Below are 18,168 nucleotides of genomic sequence, written 5' to 3'. Positions count from 1 at the left end.
TGACTGTGTGTGTGTGCACATACACTTACCATTGTTGTCAATATGGTGCGTTTCCTTGGTGTTGGTGTCTGCTGGAACGCCATAGAGCTCTACTCTGACCAGGGGGTCCACAATGGACTTGTGCTTGTCCTTGTTGACTTTAGGCAGCTGCTGGGCTGAGATCACCTTTTGTATTGATACACATAAACATGCACGCACATTCAATTGTGCATTTCAACAACCAAATTCATATAACAAAACATTCCTCGAAACTCAAACAGAGTCTAGGCTATATACTCTTTAAGTGCATTTCTGTGGTTGGAACAATGATCGGCTTGCATTGCTCGAAAAGATACTAGCAAAATACTTGATGTACAGTTTGACTGACTTCAACTACTGACTTCAAGCAGAAACGGCAACAGATCACTGGGTCTGTAAGCCTGCACAGTTTAACTTGTAAAATGGTATGATTGTAAAAAGTATGTTTAAAAAGCTCGCTCACCATGATGTGGAGGACTTTCTTCTTCAACCAGGGCCCTTTGCCCAGTGCGTTCGGATTGAACTGAGAGGCCAGGTCTCTCAGGAAGTCAGGCTTCAGAAAGTAGCCACTCATGGCATTGGGCATAAACCGACCCTGATTCAGGTCCATCTCCTTGGAGGCCGTCTGGAAGTTGAGGGCCACTAATAACAGAGAATGGGAAGGTCGTGGATGTAATGACAGAGGCAGTCTGTAGTATGTTCTCTTAATACAGAAGCACACCTTACTATGACATGCTCACTATGTTTTTCCACAACTGCCACAGTGCCACCGCCTCTTTTACATAGAACTCATATGCATATGGGATCCAGCCGCAAGGCGCTCAGAATACAGCCAATCTTTAAAGGCACTACACGCAGCTACTTCTTGTTGTTTTGTTTTTTCAGAGCAGATCACTTTTAAAAGTTAAACGACTGAACATTTTCAGATGAGCTCAGGTGACGTTGACTGCTTTGTAGTTTGTATTCTGATCAATCACAGCGAAGAATATTTCGTTCATGATGCGTGTGATTTTTCCCGAACGCCACCAGATGGAGACAGAAAGTGTTAAAAAGTTCAATCTGCAGCATCATTTTCTACAACATGTAGTGGGGTTCCCCTAAGGGAAAACATTGAAGACCCCTGATCTAGAACCTTGAGAGTGTAGTAGGAGCTTGTGAATATGAGGCGTGCAGGGTACTGTACCTATCTGGCAGCCAGCGTTCCACATGGGCACAGGGTTGTAGTTGGAGGAGTCGGTCCTGGAGCCTGCAGGGTAGATTCTGCTGAGCTTGTCCATGTTGTGATGGATGTAGGCTGTGGCTGTGGTAGCACACCGAGGGGAATACAGTGAACATATTAAGACCTGAGGCCATTTTACAAATGCCTTCTAGATCTGTAGTTCTCACACTTTCAAGATTTTGCTAAAATGTTCAAAAATAGCATCGACAAAGAAGGAACTTAAATATACAAAGAAATTACTGACAATGGCTATTCATCAAAATAGATAATATTCTATGGCAAAACTAGGCCATAGTAAATAATGTAGCCTACTTAGCTTTATACATAGCCAATCTACTTAAGCTCACAGCGTGTCACATCGCGATGCACTGTAAGCTTGTGGATCTGCTACTTTGTTTGAAAATGTATATGAAAGACTTTTAGCATGGAAAGGATTATGGCTATATCTAATTGTCTAATATCTAATGTATTGCAATGGTAAAACATCTGCACACTGGTTCAAAGCTCCCATTATTATTGGCGCAACGTTTCAATGGTATAGGTCTTCATCAGGCCAATATTATATTTGCCCGATGAAGTTTTGGGAGCTTTAAACCAGAGTGTGGATGTTTTTACCTTCTCTTCTCCTTTGTGAACAGGCCTATTGATTATGCCATAGGCTGAACGATCCCAATGCTTAAAAATAGAGAAATAGCTATAAATGGGTGCTCTTTGGTGATACAGGTAGGATTATAGACAAATAGGGTTGTTTTTTTTTCTCCAAGGTGGTACAGCTTTATTTATGAGCAAGGCAACAGAAAATGAGCAACGCGTTTCGACCTACAAGGTATTCGTCAGCGTCTATCTGTCAATGCTTATTGTGACAAAGCCACTGATGTGATGTGTAATTTTATTTCTGCCTCTTGGCCAGCTCCCACTCGTAAAATAAATGTCTGTCTCAATGTGTTTTTACTGGTTAAAAAAAAAAAAAAAAAAGCCCCAATGATTAGTCAGTGTTTACCTGAGGTTTCGGCCAGGTTCAAAGCTTTGCTCTCCTTAAAGGAGGACATCTCGTAAAAGGCCAGGCTGTCCTTAGCGTGTTCAAATCCATTGAAGTGGACACTCTTGCAGTAGATGACCATTTCGGAGAGTTCTTTGGCGAGTTTGATCTTTGATTTCTGCAAGGACACAGGAGAGAGAGAGATGCAGGGTTTAGTCTGCAATTGTTGGTTTAGTAGTTCTTGGTTGGGGTTCATTTGTGGACCAAAGTTGATACTGTACTGGACTGCTACCATATTATATTATAACACCACTAGACTGTATAAATTATTATCTTAACATTCTTATACTATACCACTATATCTTATCGAACATCATTGTTATACCATATTATATAATTATATTATCTTATATTAACCCATTTTTGGCGGGAACCCCTTTTGGTGTTTTAAACAAGCTCATAGCGCGCCATTGCTTGTACGTAAAAATGCGGCACGAATCTTTGAATATGTATATATTCTTTCAGAGCGAACGTTTTTTTTTTTCGACGTCAGGCCTAAATGGGTTAAGATATTAGATTTAAGCGGCTGAAAAATTGCGCAAGATTGATTTGAAATGGAATTCGTTTTCCCCAGTGTTCAACAATGATGGTTTGCTTTTGGACAATCGTCCTATTCGTTTTCCCAGATGGAGTTCCAAGGGGATTCATACTTTGGGTGATTTATTTGATGTCAATGGTTTACGTTCTTTCCAGAATTTATGTGATATTTTTAACTTGCCTGGTAACTCTTTCTTTTTCTATCTACAATTGAGAACTGCCATGAGGACATACGGGGTTCCATGGCACCCTTTGCATAGACTTATCTGTGATGTTAGGTCAAGAGGTTTTGTTTCCATATTGTATGATTATTTATTAGAATCTAGTTATGGGACCTTGGCTGTCGATACTGTATGGAGGAATGACATACCAAATCTAGATCCAGATTGGAGCTGGGATACAGTGTGGTCTAATGTTGCCCTATCTTCTAGGAATCCTGATCATCAGCAAATTCATCTAAGTTTTTTTTTTATTGCTATTGCTACTACTTGTATTTGCCTGCACTCCTTCTCTCTCTCTCTTTCTTTCCCCCCCGACACCCCGTTAACACAAATTGCTTACATGTAACAGTGTCTTGAGACAACTTGTTGTGATTTGACACTTAATAACATTTAATTGACTGTACCCATAAGGGTCGGGATCTTGCAGTGCGTACTCACTAGAACTCACCTTAGACTTGGCTTTCTGTCCGTTCTCCTTGGAGTCCGCAGCCTCGTCCTCCTCGGACACACTGTCGTCCTCTATGCTGCTGTTGTTGTTGAAGGCTGCATCTAGCTTGTTCGACCGTTTGCCTTTGATTAAGAACCGACCCTTCAGCTCCTGCACAGGGAAAGATGTCACGGAAGTTTCATTTTCATACACTGGCCATAAATATCAAATTGATTACGAAATATTTCATCATTGTGCACTAAATGATAAATACATTCCCTTTTTAATTTTTTTAATAAATGGGGCAGGCGTAATTTCCAGACACACACCTCATCAGCAGCCAATGAGAGAGTTAAATTACACTTTATACAGTAATCTGTGCACATACAGAGAATGCCATATTGCCCTAGGCATTCATCTATATCTATAGTATCTCTGAGAATGACGGAACGTCACAGAAAGATTCCAGATTCCAGATTCTATTGTCCCTCCCCCTGCGTGTGTTATAAGACTGAAAGTTACACCTCTAGGTTTAGCCGCTGCTCACTAACACAGAAGAAAATAGCAGATAAAGAATGCAGTGCTGAAAGAACAGAAAGAATAAGTGAGATAAGGATAAAAAAACAAGGTTAAAAGCAGAAAACTATTTAGCAAAAAGAAAAACGAGGTGGCAGGGCAAAGTGCAGATAATACAAAATAAATTTGCCACATACTCAGAAAAATAAATTCATATTTAATAACATCAAGACCAGCTGAGTACATGCCCTGCCATGCATACCTACCTGGTCCAAGTCCTGTCCATGTAAATTAAATTATTTTTGGAAACTCAGTCCCTGCAGCCAAACAAGGTGTTCTCTCATTCACTGCTCAAGCCCAGAGACACATCTTGTAAGGACTCGTCATCTGCTCAAAGGTGCTCTCTGATTTTCACTAATACATTTCACTAGAGGATTGTCCCTTGAGTTGCAGCAACTCGTTTTCTAGGGGGTCCTCTAAAACTATTGTTTGTGTCTCCAAACTCAGCAGCATCTTGACGTATGGACTTGGATCAACCTGGCTAAAGCCACTTTCAGACATGCACTGTATTATGGAAGTTTTCCAGAGTTGAGACGGATCAGTAGGAATCGGACGTGCAACAGATTTTATGCAGGCAGGACCCTTGACTTAAGTCCGGGTTATGTCCGAGTTTGGCTCAAACTGCTCTGTATGAACGGGTGTGGTGATAGTCCGGTGAATTTACATTCAGCGTGGACGTGTTGATGACGTTTTATTGTTGACGGGTGGAGCCGTCTCTTTACTAAAGCAGTAGACAACGAGTAGTGCACAGACTGCACACTTGGCTGTATATAGAGAGACCAATGTTCTCTGAAAGATATTGAGATCCTCGCATCTCACTCAGGCTGTGCTTGTGTAATATTTACGTGGGAATAGTTAATGTGTGCGTCTACTACCCAACACTGGACAATGTCCCGACCTGATTCCCCAGGCATTTTTCCCAGTGTTCATAATGTGAAAGTGGCTAAAGTCGTTTGTTTTCTGTTTGCATAATGAGGATCAGCCCTGATTCTAATAATACTAATGACGTCGTCACGTAAAACAGGAAGACCTCAGACTGGCTGAGTTCATTTTGGTAATTTGAGAGTTAGAATTACGGGGTGGGTCCATCTTTGGTGTCTGTTTCAGGTCGAGGAGTAATGAGAGGCCCAAGGCTTTGTCAACAGTCTATAGGATGTCTCAGTAAGAGGCGCCTGTCTGACCTACCTCATCAGGTGAGGGGAAATTGACTGCCATAGTGTCACATCGGTACAGTGGCACATTCCTATGAGTCCTACATTGGTTATTTTCACTATCAAATATTGCGTAAGTGGTTAATGTATTTTTGTACATTTGGATCCCAGGGAGACACAAAATGTATATATTCAAGCTGCCTCTGTATATGAGCTAAAAGGTTTGCGAACCTCTGGTCTATAGGATGTCTCAGCAAAAGCCACCGCCTGTGTGACCTACCTCAGGTGAGGGGAAATGGACGGGCATGGTGTCTCCCACGGGCTGCGTGAGGAGAGCACTGCCCAGGATGGAGCCCATGTGCTGGGCCATCAGCTTCTGTTGCTCCAGGCTGCAGTGGTTCTCCAGGGACAGGATCACTGGGTACTCCGAGGTCTGAGAACAAGAACAGCATTTGATTTTGCGGAACCCGATGTTTGACCCTTTTGATGTCATTTAATATCTTGAATCAATTTTTTTTTATATATATATTTTTTAGATTTATTTTATATCCGTCTTGAACCATCTTCATTTCTATTATAGCCATCTTTGCCCATCTTAATTTTAATTTTCTCATTTGTGCAAAGATTTAGCACATTCTTTTGTGTTTTTATGTTCAGTCAGGGTACACAAACAAAATGTGCTTCAACTGTAATCCCATGAACGAGCGCAGCCATGGAAACGACAGTCAAAGGTGTTAATTAAGCAGCATGCCAGGTCCTGTCCACATGCCACAGGTGGTTGTCTGCCTCACGTACTTTGAAGGCGTAGTCTTTGATGGCCTTGATGACGTCTTTGAACAGGACCTTGGAGGTGAGTGTGTAACCGTGGTAAATGACGGGTTCTCCGTTCGGCCCGTCCCAGCAGTCCAGCTCCACACAGCGACAGCTCTTCATCAGGGCCCTGCGAGGAGAGGAAGATGAAAACATCTTTACCAACGGGTCACGCTCACAACACAGGCGGAACCAGATTCGTGTTTCGCTGTTGGCGCAACTATGATTTTCTGAAAACGGGTTGTGAACTTGTATTATTGTAGTCTATTTTCAAACGGATGATGTATAAATAAAGTGGTCAAGGACCCCACTTTGAGAAGCCTGGGTGTAAAAGGTATACATACCGTATGTAGGCTTCGGTGCTGCTGGGGCCTTTGAGCTGGTCCTCGGTCAGGTAGGTGTTGTGGGAGGAGGAGATGTAGTAGTGGTTGAGGGGCTGACTCATGTCCTGGTACACCTGCTTGTGGGCCGGGTTCAGAATGGCACCCTCATGCTGGTTCAGGTACATCAGGAAGCCGTCCTTGGTCATGTGCTTCTTCTGCTTTGCTGAGGAGGAGGTGTAAAGAAGGGATATTGGACATTTTAATTATAAAGCAGATTTCAAAAAACAACCAAAGGCTGACCAAAGTGCTGCACGACATGAAAATGATAACCAACAAAACAACACAGTTTAAACACAAAAAGCATTAAATACAGAGCATACAAATGCAAATGGGAAGACAAATAGCTGAAGTTAAAAAAACAAAGGGCAAGAAAGAAATATTCATTTCAATGGCTATGCAGAGCATGACTTTTTATCTTGTATCTCTGCATTTAAACTTTTTGTTTCACCTGTAAATTAATGCCTTAATTTGACATAATGCAGTGTCACAAAAAGGTTGCAAAGCTTGTGCACTATTTTTGCGTTATTTGTTTACATTAACGTAAAAGTGGTTAAGTGTGTCTGTGTATCGTTGAACCAATGAAAAGTATTAAGAAGAGCTTGTGACTCGTTAATAACTACAATGAATCAATTGGAACACAGGTTACTTTTTTTCCATTTCCGGAAAAGCCGTTTTGCACATACTGTACAAACTTACAGCGACAATAAGTACGCTGAAGCCACAGGACAGCATCTACATACTCTATACACTCCCAAGATGTCCTACCCGTTTCATCCATCTCGTACGTGTCAATCAGCCTGACGGCATCTTCCACGTTCAGAGGCTCTCTCTGCTCGTTGAGCAAGAAGTTGAGCAGGTCCCTGGTGCTCATCTGACCCTCCGTCTGAGCGTACTTCCCGTAGATCACGTCTATCTCCTCCCGGTAGGTCAGCAGGTCGTAGAAGTGCTTGATCTCGGAGCCTTCCAAGGCGCCGGAGTGGGACGTGTCACATTTCTATGGGAGGTGATAATTTGCGAGACAGTCAATCAAAATCGATCAATAGTTGGGATTATGAACTGAGCATTGGGATGATGATCGTCTTTATGGAACACCTTCCTTTGGTGTGTAGATGGTTCCCCAATGAGAACTACTTTTCCTTTGTGGATCTACCATGTGGATTGATCTGCTACCTGTGAAGTTTTCACTGTATGTGGATCTGCCATTGTGCTGCTACCTTTTTGCACCTAACCTCATGTCCATAGGCCTACGTTCTGCTATGTGGACCTACCGATGTGTTGGCATGTCTTTTGCACCTTATGTCTAACGGCCTCATGTCCACACCTGCTGCTGATTATACTATGTGTATGTAGAATAGATATTTTCCCTTTTCCCATTCTTTTCCTGGAAGATGATGAAATGGAGCTTGCGTAACAACTAAAAAGATGTCACCCACTGATTGATGTACACCCTGTAAAGCTGTGGTGTGACAAATAAACCAGATTCTGACTGTGATTCTGAATTGCGTCATGATGAAATATTCTGTCGGTGATGAGTAAAGACAGACTCACAGCAAAAAGCTCCTCAGCATAGGTGTCGGCCACCTCAACGTTAATCTGTCGCAAGAAATGCTTCAGCTCCTTCAGCGTCATCTTGTTGTCCTCATTCTTGTCCGCTTTCCGCATGCAGTTGAAGATCCAGCTGACATTACCATGTAAGGATTTGCCGCTATGCTACTTCCTGCTCAATTCATACATGTAAACCCAGTCCTGCTTTATAGCAGTAGCCGGTTTTCATTAGATTTGACAAAACAATAACGGGCCTAACATATAGTAATGACAAACTGATGATTTGAGATCTTAAGAGTTGTACACTTACAGTATGTGTTCTCTCAGAAATGCTGTTTGGAATATTTCCTGGAGTGTGCATGTTAACATAGTTAGTACAGTATGTACTAGAGATGCCCTCACAGCGACACATCTTCATATTGAACGAAGGCATCACAGAGGCCCCCCATGGATTGATTACCTTCTGCCAGTGTTTTACAAGGAAGCACAGTGTTGCTGTGAATGGAAGTTTTCTGCATGCATGCATTACATTTTTCTCATGCATCTGTGCGGTTAAGGATACTGCTCGCTCTTCTGTTGGTGGTTGAGGTTGCGCAGGTTAACTATGATCTTCTCCAGGCCATTCACCCACTGCTTTGCCTCCTCGCCGGTGGCCGCCAACAGGTCCAGGTTCTTCTTGCGGCCCTTAAAGATGATGGAGAAGCAGCGATCCTCCACACTGGACTCTGTGTACTTCTGGAGGCCTTCGGACTGACGGCCTTTGCGCACCGAGTCGATGTCATCGATGGAAACTGGTGGGAGAGACTCCAAGGTTAATGTCGTCTCTGAATTCTGGTTTTCAAGGATCATCAAGTGCTATAATTGATTGTATCATGTAACATTAGGCTTCAAAGATGCTGTTGTGGGATTCTGGATCAATCAATAATTGACGAGGCAAATAAACGGGAGTCGAGACAAATTATTCTCAGGTGGTGATGTTTATGCCACAAGTACTGGTAAAATATAAAAGTTAGATAAAAGCATTTAAACCATATAGAACAGTTGGCCACAGCCTTCAACATGTTTGTACAATTGGGCAATAATAAAGTACACCTTACAATTCCACCAGCAGTTGGGCCCTGGAAAAGGACTAAGGTATGCTACATTAGCCAATCTATTGGCACCAGTATGATTGCCAGGGGACTCCCAGACTTTTCTATCTTATCTACAGGAAGTCTGTGTCTTTGTGGGTAGCTTGTTCATCTGTGAGGGACCCAGATACCATATTTTACCATGCTCTTGTTCAGTGGCAGACTTTCAGTTAGTGTGGGTCTCTGAAGGGCAACTCAAAACATGTGGCTTTCAGAGACTCATTGAGTACACTCTTTGATCAGCATAACCTTGTTTGATAATAAGGTTTGTAGTAGTTTTATTATTCATTTTCCTATTTTGTCGCCACCACACTTTAGCTGACATATCAAAGACAGAACTGAACATGTGACCAGTGACCACTTTTCACTGCCATGGAACAGATTTGTAAGTGTAACAGTCGGATGGAACAAAAACATGAGTGTCACGTTAAAGTATGAAACCTCGAGAGCCCCTTAAGGACTGCAAAGATATAATCTCTCTGCCATTTTGTTGTTGTCTGCTGAATACTGGCAAACCACACACATTCCATGGAGATCTGGTTACTGCAATACTTTGATGCAGTCTAGGCCAGCTTTGATTATCTTGCCTCATATAAGTCGCCAATTTCTAGACCTTATTTTCACTTACACAACTTTGCGTATCATCAGACAACCCGACCCACTCACACACTATCATACACTCATTTAAAAGACAACATCAACAAACAGGACTTCAGTGCGCACACAGGCCCCACACAACATGCTTTTGGGGGCCAGCTCTATTGTTGAGCAGCTTAATGTACGGAAGAGAATGCCCACCCATTGGTGATGTAACCACGGTCAATGGCAACAAACTCTACAGGCTAAAGACTACAGGCTTAGCTCGGAGGCCATACACTGTGCTTAGGTTACAGCCACAGTGTTTTTCAGACACACACCCTTTTGCCGCGCCTGCAGTGGAGAGTCATGTTCTACTATGACCATGAGTTGTTGTCAGACTGCCTCAGACTATCTAGGGACAGCCTGCGCTCTGTGATAAGTCATGCTGCGTCTGCTAAATACCAGTGGTGTAAAGTAACTACGTACATTTACTCAAGTACTGTACTTAAGTACAACTTTGAGGTATTTTTCCTTTGAAGATTGTATTCAAAGTATTTAGACTGGACTACATTTCAAACGAAAGTCAATACAAAAACTGCTACAAGGATGAAACCAGAAAAGTACTAAGCCTTGTTTAAATCAGGGTCCTCCATTTTCAATTCATCAGAACATTTAAAGACGTACAAATAAACACTTCTATGAAAACAATCACACTTGTGTGAAGTGAGGGGCGTTCTTATTGGCATACATCATAATACATCAAATTCCATGCTCAGCCAATCAAATAATCTCAAATTTGGTACACACAGAGGCACAAAGCTGGACATAGGAGGGTCCCCTCAAAAAGGAAATCATCATCTACATATATATATATATATATATATATATATGTTTGCACGTGTTTGCACATACATCAAAAAAGAGAAAAACCTTCCAAGGAAGGGACTGCACACTCCAGGGAACAGAGGCGTTTCGCCGTGAGCTTCGTCAGGTGCTATGATGGCACCTGACGAAGCTCACGGCGAAACGCGTCGTGCTAATAAATAAGTTTGATGCAGTAAGTTGTCCGTCTCTGTTCCCTGGAGTGTGCAGTCCCTTCCTTGGAAGGTTTTTCTCTTTTTTTATGTCTATGCCTGCTAACTAGACTTGCACCTCCTACGGGTCTTTTTGGATGTGCAGGAGTCCCTTTTTTGTCTAATATATATATATATACCGGTATATATATTGGTTAAAGAAAGTAAAAAAGAAAATCGACACTCGTGAAGTGAGGGGCGCTCTCATCATACATCACATTCCATGCTCAGCCAATCAAAGTAATGGACTCCGTGCTAACGGACAGACACACATACTGTACACACAAAGATGTGCTTCGGAGGGCTAGCGCCCCTCAAAAGGGAAAAGCTTTACTGGAGTGTTTACATTTTTATGTACTTTTACTTCCACTCCACTATACATCTCAGAGGCAAATATTATACTTTTACTCCACTACAATTATTTGAAGTAGTTTAGTTAGTAGTTACTTTGTAGATTTTCATTATTATTACACTATTAACCCATTCTGACCTGAGATCAGATTCATACGAGGTTTCCACTGGACACACACTGGTCTGATGAACCCATTCTGACCTGAGATCAGATTCTAAAAATGTCAGTCGTTCTTCGAATTTTTCAAAAATAGCAGACCTACAAGCTCGTATCGCGCCACTCGGTGGCGCGATATGAGCTTGTAGATCTGCTATTTTTCAATAGGTAAAGCATAACATGATGCTAACACCAAAATGGGTGCCCGGTCAGAATGGGTTAACCACTTCAGCCCTACATTTTGGCCATTTGAAAAGAGTCAATCTACAAGCTCACAATGCGTTGCATTATTTTCAAAAGATTTTAATTTAAAAAAGAAAGTGTGAACATTTTCCACCCACTGCTAAATACTAAATTGTAAGTTGACAGGGTAAATTGGCTGGACCTCTGTCTTCAAAGCACTGATGTGGGGTGGGGGGGGGGGGGGGGTACACAACCATGGCTAAGTCATGTCGATTCAGCTGACTGCTGGTTGAACAAATGCCTCGGAAGCAACCAGTCAGAAGGGAGGCATTAGTTTTGTGTGTGTACACTGTACGTGCACATATTGGAAGTAAACAAACCATTGGAGGGACTGAGAATTTTGTTGCGGTCTCGAGAGTATTCCAATCTGCAGTCAAGAGATGGTCCGGCCGCAGTGTCCAAGTCATGTCATGTCATGTGTGTCACGCTGGCATTGCTGAAATTCCAGATCAACTTCTTTGCACAAAGAGAGCATTATGTTGGCCTGACAAACTTCACCCGACTGATTCTCAAACCACTCTCAATAATTAACACTGACAATGAGATTTTCTAGCAGGAGCAGTGGAATAGGGGGTTAAATCAACGTGTTTGCACATGTGGAACCCTTTGGCTTAACCTTTGACTCCGGAGCTATCGTAGCATGAACTTCAAATACACAGGACCACAATGCACACGAGACCCCTAGGGCTTTTTGTGTTATCCTTTTTAACAATCATTGTAAATCGTACCTCTGTACTAATTGCAAACAATTATAAATATTCAATCAATGAAACGTGCTATGATATAATCAAAATTGTGTACTGCTGGAACCTTTGAAGTGCAGATAATGTCTTCAATTTAACCCTGAGGCCGATTCTACAAATACCTTCTAAATCAGTAGTTCTCACGCTTTCAAGATTTTGCAAAAATAGCAGATGTAGAAGATGGCATTTTGAATAGCTATAATTAACGCTAAAATCTAAAATGGCCCAGATGCTTTAATAACAAGCGGTTATAGGTAAGTAGGCCTATTAAACAGACTATAAACTATATTGTCAGAATGTAGAAATCTGCCTTTGACGGATCCAAGACGACAAACGGCATAATTATACCAGTCGGAAAACCATATCAGACTTTAATGCAAGTCACAATATCATAAGTAATAACATGACAACAGAGCTTCAAATACATTCCACGACATAGTCTCACACACACACACAATAGACTCCATGTTTACTTTAGGAATTCAACAAAGAAATGTGGGATAAAACCACCTAATTATCTTTTCACTTACACCTGTTTGCATACGGTATGTGTGCTTCAATCTTGTCTACATCAGACAACAGTAATGTAACTGCCATGCGGAACCCTTCCATGTCCAGTTGTCCACAATCTTTTGTGTTCCAATGGACCCAACGTACGATGAAATATAAAATAGGGCTTAGCTGAAGCAGTGGTTCTCAACATGTGGGTCGGGGGGATCCCCACATGATTTTTTGGGGGTCCCCAGATGACAGTAAAGTGACAATTTAAGGACGTTTAACGTAAAAAAGAAAAGAGACCATTGTGAAAAAAGCTGATCAAGCTCACAATGCCTCACAAAGTGATTCGTTGTGAGCTTGTAGATTGGATCTGTGGAACCAAGTCAAACTAAATGTAATGGCTCAACTCCTACAAGTGCTTGTCAGGGTGGAGTTCAATTAAGCAATATTACAGACTTCTGCACACTTCTGCGCTGCCTTTCGGAACTCGTCAAGTTCCTGCAGCATCGCACGCATGCATTATAAAGAACACCCTTGTGTAATATTGCAATTATGCAACAGTTACCCTTAAAACTAAGATAATCGCAAAAGAATATCATTTATTTAATGACAGATTAGCAGCCACTACGACCACAAATGTCCCAAGAAACTCGCTAGCCTAGCAACCCAGTCTCTGGGATAACAGAGCAGCTGATTTCTTTGTTTTGATTAGGTATTCCTATACTGTTTTTTTTTTAGCACGGCTAGAATGCTGTTTCAACCAACCAGATTGCTTCCTCAAAACGACCTGTTGTATAAATGTGATTATTTCGGGGGATCAAGGCCAGAAAAGGTTGAGAACCACTGAGCTAAAGGATGACCAATAGCATTACTGTAAGTGGAAACCACTTACAATAAATCACTGTAATCACAGGTCAAACGGAACGACTTGAATCTGACCCAAGCAAAAAAGTGAATTACAAGGGAGGTGTGTGTCATTAGAGATGTGAGTGGCTTCAACAGTACAGAGAGTTGGACAGTGTCTGGGACATAAGGCCTATCTCATGTGACCCATAGGCACACTCACACACTCATGTCTTTCATGTTTGTGTGTGCACGCCCATGTCTGTGTAGTGTGTATACAAGTGAATGTCCAGCATGTCCTGCACCAGCTGGCGCTTGAAAACAAAAACAGACCAATAATAAACGCCATGGTCTTCTTGATAAAGATTTGAATGCTGTGTGTGCAGTGAGTGAGTACCTCTAGTGGGGTTAATTATACTTGGATTGGATTAATTAAAGATGATATTCTGTGCGTTCCGTGTGTCAACCCAGTGGGTTTTTAGGACATGCTTAGGTTACTTTGCATTAATTAAAGATGATATTCTGTGTGTAATTCCGTGGCGTGTCTCAAGCCAGTGGGTTTTTAGGGCATGCTTAGGTTACTTTGGCTGAAGTAAACACGGCAGCGTAGGAACACAACAGATTGCGTTTGCAAAATAACAAGTGCCGCCAGACCTTATTCTCTAAACTCTACCTCATTGCCGACGCACTTGAAAGCCACGATTTCAAGCCCACAGGAAGACAATAAAATGGGAAGCTGACCTCCATCGAGGAAATGCCAATGAAATCGCCACTGTTTGGTTTCCTCCCTCTGTCCGACCCCGTCCCATCCCAAACCCCAACATAACAGGTCTGTCAGCAGTAAACAACAGCACTGACCGATGTCTATTCACACAGCCAGGCCACAGCTGTTTTCATTCCACTATACAGCTGTGTGTGGGAGAATAATGTGACAGAGTGTGTCTTGCCTCCCTCCTCCCTAGAGAAGACACTGTGCACCCACCACTGCACACAAAACAATAAGGTGGAACCTGAGCTACAGTATTACTTTCTATCAACAAAGATCACTGTAGCGAGATGAATACTTCCCACAGATGACAGATCACCATTAGGAGAGTTTGAAAACATCACTAATGACAAAAAACATACTCCCAATTTGTGCTGGGTGAACCGGTGAAGTACAACAATGTGGAAACATGGCAGCAAGAATTTAGTGAGCTGCTGTGACGGGAGAAGCATGTGTGGATTATAACCACACAAAGGACTACTAATTGTATGTTGTGCACCCCTACACTATCTGCAGCGACACCCTTGCTATCGGTACATAGAGCTACTGTGTACAGACAAACGGAGCACCTTTAACCCATTCAGACCTGAGGCTCATTCTACAAATGCTGGCCACCACCCCCAGAAGAGAAGATGTATGTAAAAGAAGAAGAAAAAAATAGCAGATGTTGGTTGCATGCTTGTAGATCTGCTGTTTTTGAATAGCCAACGCTACAAATCTAAAATGACACCGGTTTTGAATGGGTTCAATACATTTCTACAAACTGCTGCTGGATTGAGGATATACCCCTGTAGTGGTGGCAGCATTCCTTTGTGGCTTGGTGGGGATACAGCTGCACCACGGCCCGCAGGAGATAAACGCTCTGTCTCCTGATAGGGAAGATCTTCCCTAGTGTGTACTGTATGTATGTGTGAAGGCTAGCTGGAGTTCACGCCGATATTTTCCACTTTGACTTTGGCCTCACTATCTGTGAATTGCTTTTGTTTCCATTACACGTCCACCCAAAAACTCTTGATTATTGGCGGGGTTAAGGTTAAGGGGTGTGTTGAGAAGCAAGAGAATCCATTGTTGCTGGCCCCTCTGGGGACAGTTCATCTTAAATGGAAAACCGTAAAGCATCCAAGAGGCCACAAAGCTAGACACAAGGATTACAAAGCTAAAAGGCTAAAATGCAGTAGTAGGGTCTTCCTCTCCCCTCTCCATCCTTTTCTTGCACTATTACACTTGAACTGTACCTACCTAATCTGGAATATGAATATGCCGTGAAGTTGTTTACACAAAGTTGGGTGTCAGCTACTGACAAATAATGAATGAAATGAATTGGCTGTGACTGGCTGTACCGTGCGTGACACTCACAGGTCTGGTTGCTCTTGAAGGTTTTGTGGGACTCGTGCCACATGGTCTTGCAGTCCTCCTGCAGTTTGTAGAAGCGGTTCTTCTTCCAGGAGTTGGTGCGGATCTTGACCAGCTCCCCACCCACCAGCAGAAACTGGAGATCTGCATCGCCTTCCAGACCTGAGGGTTCACACAAAGTATAACCGGGTGAAACGGAGGCCTTGTTGCTTGGCTTATTAATCTATTCTACAGGGCCTCCGGTGTTTGCTCGAGACTCAGAGAGGACAGAGGTTAATAGATACAGTAGAGCACTGGTTCTCAAAGTAGAGTCCAGGGACCCACAGGGGTCCTTGGGGGTTCCAAATATACCCTTACAGATCTGTAACTCTGAGTGCACAAAATGGAACTAGGTTCCATTTGCACACTCTCAGTTATGGCGGTTTCTAAGTTGAAAGTTCGGAGACTACTGTAGTAGAGGCGGGGGGAGTACAGTTGAAATCACAACAGGTCATGTAAAATAAAGTATTTTAGTATTTCCTTAGGTATCCCTATCCCACTGAGCAATAGTCTGCTATTAAACGTCCATCATGGGTTATAACTGTTTAACCGTTTTTTAGCACGTTGATCATAATCGTTCTATTCTTTGATTATCCGCCAGACACAGAGGAACACTTCTTTCACATGCTTGGTATATACTCCACAGGACGGACACAGGATAGGTACTAGGGACAGCTGGGAGCCTCAATGTGAAATTGGCTAGCCCAATTTGTCAACAACAAAAAAATCACACCCGTGTGAACTGAGTGGTGCAACTCCGTGTGGGGGCCCCCGGTGGCCCCCCCGTGACTTATACAAAAGGATGTATAAGTCATCCGTGTATAATTACGATATTATGATTTATCGATGTCTTTTATCCTGTATCACTATTTGTAGTTGGCGAAAGCAATGCTGGTGTGTGAGGAGTTCGACTTCAACCTCAGAGTGTATCAGACACGATGGACCGGGGTAGTAAACCTCTGATAACCCGTTTGTTGTACGATGGACCGGGGTAGTAAACCTCTGATAACCCGTTTGTTGTGTGATGGACCGGGATCAGTAATTTTCTGATAACCCAGCGTTTGTTGTGGTCAAAGAGGATACAGTAGCAGCATAATGCGTTAATGTGTATAAACTAGACATGTTCCTTCACTCAGTCTGCTGAAAGATGACACAGCAGCTGGGCTCGTTCCCATGGACACACACATTAAAAAGAGGCAAAGCCATTTGGGCCTGACCTCAAAATTAAATCCTCCAGTTTTCTGAAATAAATTATTTTCACCATTTTTCAAAAGAAACGGTTCAGCTCCTGAACCTCTTACCAGATGTCAGGAGATCAAAGAGGAGGTGAGGAGTCATTCATTATGTTTATGGCCTTTCTGACACATCGGTCTGTGTACTGTATGTCACATAAGAGGGGAGAAGGAGAGACAACCTGTATTTTGAATGCCTCCCAAGTAGATGAGGTATACAATCACATAGCTTTTCTCCATATAGCTTTTCTCAATCCGTGTTATGAAAAGCCAAACCGGATCCTGAATCGCCTGCAAGGGAATTTAGTTAATTAATTCACTTAATTGTGAAATGGCGAAATAATCTTTTTGGGCATTTTTGTCATTATTGGTGATCATACAATGTACGTAAGGGGTCAAATTATCATACAAGCTCTCAATTTGTAATATATATTTTTTACTGGTATCACTGGTCAGTCAGTGGTCAGATTTTACATCTCTGCCAATCGGCCCGTGACATCATCGCCCATAGGTAGATTCTCAAGCGGTCAGGAGGTGCACGCCTGCATGGCACGCACATCCCAACATTTCAACGGTGCTCGATCAAAAATGGATACACTGTAAAGGAAGAGAAGGTCCGCACACTGTAATTTGGCCTACGCCTTCTGTCAGGTGTGGGGTGTACTGAACAGTGTGTAAAAAGGCAGATGCATAATGGGAATAGTGGGCAGATCCCAGTCTGATCTGTGATCAGTTCCAACTCCGAATTGGGGTGTCTCCATTCATGGACTGATGTGAGCTGAGCTCTGCCCACTATTCCATTTATATACCTGCCTAATTACGCATTGTTCAGTACACCTGACGAAGGCCGTCACTCGTCAGGCGTTTTTTTTTACCTCGCACAACCCATCTCTGAGGTACAGAGGAAGCAGGCCCAAAAATAAAATGGCACCATTCTATAGTGAGTATCAGATGTGTGGATATATGGTTGAAGAATGGTGAAATGCTATTCTTAGCAGTTATTCTTGTCTTGGCTTTATATATTCTGTATAATGTACAGCAGTGGTTCTCAGAGTGGGGTAGCTTGTGAGCTTGTAGAGCTGCTTGATCTACAAAACATTACAAAATGGAGATATTTTGTAAACATTTTAACAGAAATCCTGTATGGGGCCCCTGCCACAAACATATTTCCAGATGGGGGTCCACTCCACGGCCACACACACATTAATTTGCCGGTGGTTTGAGAACCACACAGC

General features: G+C 42.5%; 1 protein-coding gene across 3 annotated transcripts in view; it reads right to left on the bottom strand.

The window, feature by feature from the left end:
• plcd1a (phospholipase C, delta 1a) overlaps positions 1 to 18,168 on the bottom strand; it is a 28,422-nt gene that overhangs the window by 3,061 nt on the left and 7,193 nt on the right. For 2 of the 3 annotated variants that reach the window (XM_080793373.1, XM_080793371.1), the window contains exons 2-13: positions 15,666 to 15,824; positions 8,489 to 8,717; positions 7,930 to 8,059; positions 7,147 to 7,375; positions 6,343 to 6,544; positions 5,984 to 6,128; positions 5,469 to 5,621; positions 3,483 to 3,632; positions 2,238 to 2,394; positions 1,202 to 1,318; positions 482 to 660; positions 30 to 165 (exon numbers count right to left, since the gene is read on the bottom strand). In XM_080793373.1, coding sequence (XP_080649499.1) covers positions 30 to 165; positions 482 to 660; positions 1,202 to 1,318; positions 2,238 to 2,394; positions 3,483 to 3,632; positions 5,469 to 5,621; positions 5,984 to 6,128; positions 6,343 to 6,544; positions 7,147 to 7,375; positions 7,930 to 8,059; positions 8,489 to 8,717; positions 15,666 to 15,824 — 1,986 coding nt within the window. Of the gene's footprint in view, positions 1 to 29; positions 166 to 481; positions 661 to 1,201; positions 1,319 to 2,237; positions 2,395 to 3,482; positions 3,633 to 5,468; positions 5,622 to 5,983; positions 6,129 to 6,342; positions 6,545 to 7,146; positions 7,376 to 7,929; positions 8,060 to 8,488; positions 8,718 to 15,665; positions 15,825 to 17,002; positions 17,080 to 18,168 lie in introns of all 3 variants that reach the window. The other variant, XM_080793372.1, reaches the window with a different exon arrangement.

This window comes from Protomyctophum bolini (genome assembly GCF_963924005.1).
Source record: "Protomyctophum bolini genome assembly, chromosome: 21".
Taxonomy (NCBI): domain Eukaryota; kingdom Metazoa; phylum Chordata; class Actinopteri; order Myctophiformes; family Myctophidae; genus Protomyctophum; species Protomyctophum bolini.
This window is presented reverse-complemented; position numbering and strand designations above follow the sequence as displayed.